The sequence below is a fragment of the Diaphorina citri genome, unplaced genomic scaffold (genome assembly GCF_000475195.1).
Source record: "Diaphorina citri unplaced genomic scaffold, Diaci psyllid genome assembly version 1.1 scaffold1856, whole genome shotgun sequence".
Classification (NCBI taxonomy): domain Eukaryota; kingdom Metazoa; phylum Arthropoda; class Insecta; order Hemiptera; family Psyllidae; genus Diaphorina; species Diaphorina citri.
The window spans coordinates 99234-102046 of NW_007379282.1; the positions used below are offsets into that span (position 1 = coordinate 99234).

Consider the following 2813-nt stretch of genomic DNA (forward strand, 5'->3'; position numbering starts at 1 on the left):
ATGAAAATGGCTTCTAATACCTCGTACACGTTAAAGAAGGTCACCAAGTGAATTTTTTTTTTTTTTTTTTTTTTTGTTTCCTATATCCTCCACTATTCCGATATTCATGAGATGCATGATTAAATAATGTATAATAATAAAAAAAAAGAAGATAAAAACAAGTCTACCATACGTAACCCTTTTGCCCTTGAAAGTGGCATAATCCATAGATGGACAACCCATCGTATCGACGCTTAAAAAACAGGAATATGGGGACATGTTAAATAACTCACTAGAAAAGTTTCTGCTTTTTTTTAGATTTTTACACCCTCAACATCTTATTTTGGATGGTTCACGGCTGATATTTACGTTCCCTTTTAGATGTTCTTCGAAGAATACGGCATAACCACGGTTCCACTTTGAACCGAGTTGGTTGAGACCACAGCTTTTTAAAGACTATGTCTTTTACCTTCATCTCCATTTTTGTTTTGGTGTGGAGTGCAAGTGCAGTGAGAAAAAGAGGAAATTTTAAAAAAAAAAAAAAAAAAAAAAAAAAAAAAAAAAAAACTCAAACAGTAATGTAACTCGAAAGAAACTTTCGTCAAAAGTTAGAACTTTCTTTTAAGTCAAATATAAAGTAGAGTCAAAAACAAGGTGAACACCAGGTCATCAGGACAGTTTTTGACACCCGACGACGTAAAACTGACGAATAAAAAATTAAATGACGTTAGGACCCTTAGGAATGTTTTCAAAAATGTATAAAGAACTTGAAGCAAGCAAATACAAAGCATACTCTACCTTTGTATTTTTTTTTTTAATTGAAATAAAAAATACAAAGGTAGAGTATGTTTTTAAATGATAAGGGCTAAAGGAATACCTACAAGCAAATGGGCTCTAGAACTAAACAATTGAATACAAAGGCAAAGGAAATGCTAGAAACACATGTCAATGACACTGCTGTGTACCATCGTACCAGGTACCTGTGACAAGTCATAATACTGTGATTGAGAATTTAAATACTATATCTATAATATATCTATTCTATTCAATAGATCAGTTGCGCTTACTTGGGTGATGTTTCAAAGTCATAGAACAGGAAAAGAACCCGCAAAAAAATTAAAGCGGAAAAATTACCTACAAACAATTGGCAATTTACATTGGGTATGTCCCATTCGAACTTACCTCTAACTGGTCAAACTCATTCTGAGTAAATATAAAAAGAAGTAAGTTTGGCACCCACTCTAATCTAAACTTTTAAACTAACACTTAAGAACCCTTAGGTACCTACTCAATTAAAAATTCTATTTCTAGGTGTAAAATAATTTCGAGATTATTATTTACCTTGACAGTAAAGCTTCGTCATTGAAAAACCCGTAGTCACCAAGGTAAAATCCTGGTCAGTTGAAAAGTTCGAGGACCACTGGATTTGAACGCTGGACTACACAGTCCCCCTAGAGCACTAGCAAATCCACTGAAAATAATTCCGGTGTGAACATCACACGACTTGCTGTTACAGACGTTACAGAGTATAGGTGGCTTTTTGAAATGGATATTAAACCTTCTTTAAAGTACGAAAATTGAAACTTTTATCGAAGGGGAAAAACCAAATTTCAGAAAATTAATGGAGGTAGTCGCAGGATGGTTACTCCAAGATTAATTGGACACTCTCCTTATGGATAGTTCTTTTCGGCTTCATGCTGTCCAATTATCAACATACGAGTGTACCTAGATATTTCAGTCTACAAAGGATTGGACAAATCCAGTAAGAGCTTATGGCAAAGGTACACTGATTGGATGGAAGAGCTCCTTTAGGATATTCCTAGGCTGCCCCGGTCCACACTCAGGCTGGCTGAGGTGTAACTGAAGAGGGTAGCTTGTCACAGAATCAAGGGTAAAAGGTAAACCCCCCGTCACAAAAACCTTTGCAGTTATACAGTGACATCAAGCCCATTGGAAATATACCAGTGGGGGTGCGTTTAGGTTCCATCAAGGTCCGAGTATAGCAGCTTATAGTTCATCCAGATCAATGTGACAGCAAAATGAGTCATCAACCCAAAATGATGGACCAATCAGATTGCAGGAAATCCTTACATTGTTGCAATTGAGGTAAAGGTCTATTTTTGATAAACTCTCTCTTTTAAAATACAGAGGTAGCTCTAAGTTCAGCGGTTGGATTCCAGGCGATATCCACCTTACCTGACTTTGCTTCACTGTCGGAGGAAGCACTGTGCAATATACCTTCCCCCTTTAAAGATTCTCTAAATACCATTGCACATGTGACATTTTTGGCAACAATACCTATTTTTTTGCTGTCACATTGATCTGGACACACTATAACTCCGAACACAAAAAAACCACTTCGAGGCTTAGGTGTAGGAGCAAACAGCCCTAAAAAAGGTTTAAGCTTCTACGAATCTATGAAGGCCCTTGAAAAAAAAAATAATAATAATCGGGAGTCGAACCCGGATCTCCCGCGTGTCAGGCTTACCTTGGGAAACACAAAACAGGTATACACGAGACGTAGGAATATCCACCCGGACACGGCTAAGGCGAGATAGACGGCAGAGGTTAGAACCATCTTGAGGACGTCGAAAACTAGCTTCTCTGACTTCATTGTGACGGATGATGGACGGATGTTTATGTTCTAGTAATCTAGAGATTCCAGTCTATCAAGGATTGAAACCTCAGGTGTCTTGACATAGTGGGACCTGGAAAATTGGAAGGGAATAAAATTGCGATTAAAAAATAATAATAATAATAATAATACAGCAACTGCCAATACAAATACACTCTATTAATTAAAAAAAAAAAAAATAGTAAAAAAAATAACAATA

At 36.5% G+C, this 2813-nt stretch overlaps 1 protein-coding gene across 1 annotated transcript in view; it reads right to left on the reverse strand.

Moving 5' to 3' along the window:
* LOC103517465 overlaps nucleotides 1-2593 on the reverse strand; it is a 6936-nt gene extending 4343 nt beyond the window's left edge. The window contains exon 1 of the mRNA XM_008482499.1: nucleotides 2468-2593. Within this exon, the coding sequence (XP_008480721.1) occupies nucleotides 2468-2593 (126 nt within the window). The remainder of the gene's footprint in view (nucleotides 1-2467) is intronic.
* Between the last annotated feature and the right edge of the window lie 220 nt (nucleotides 2594-2813).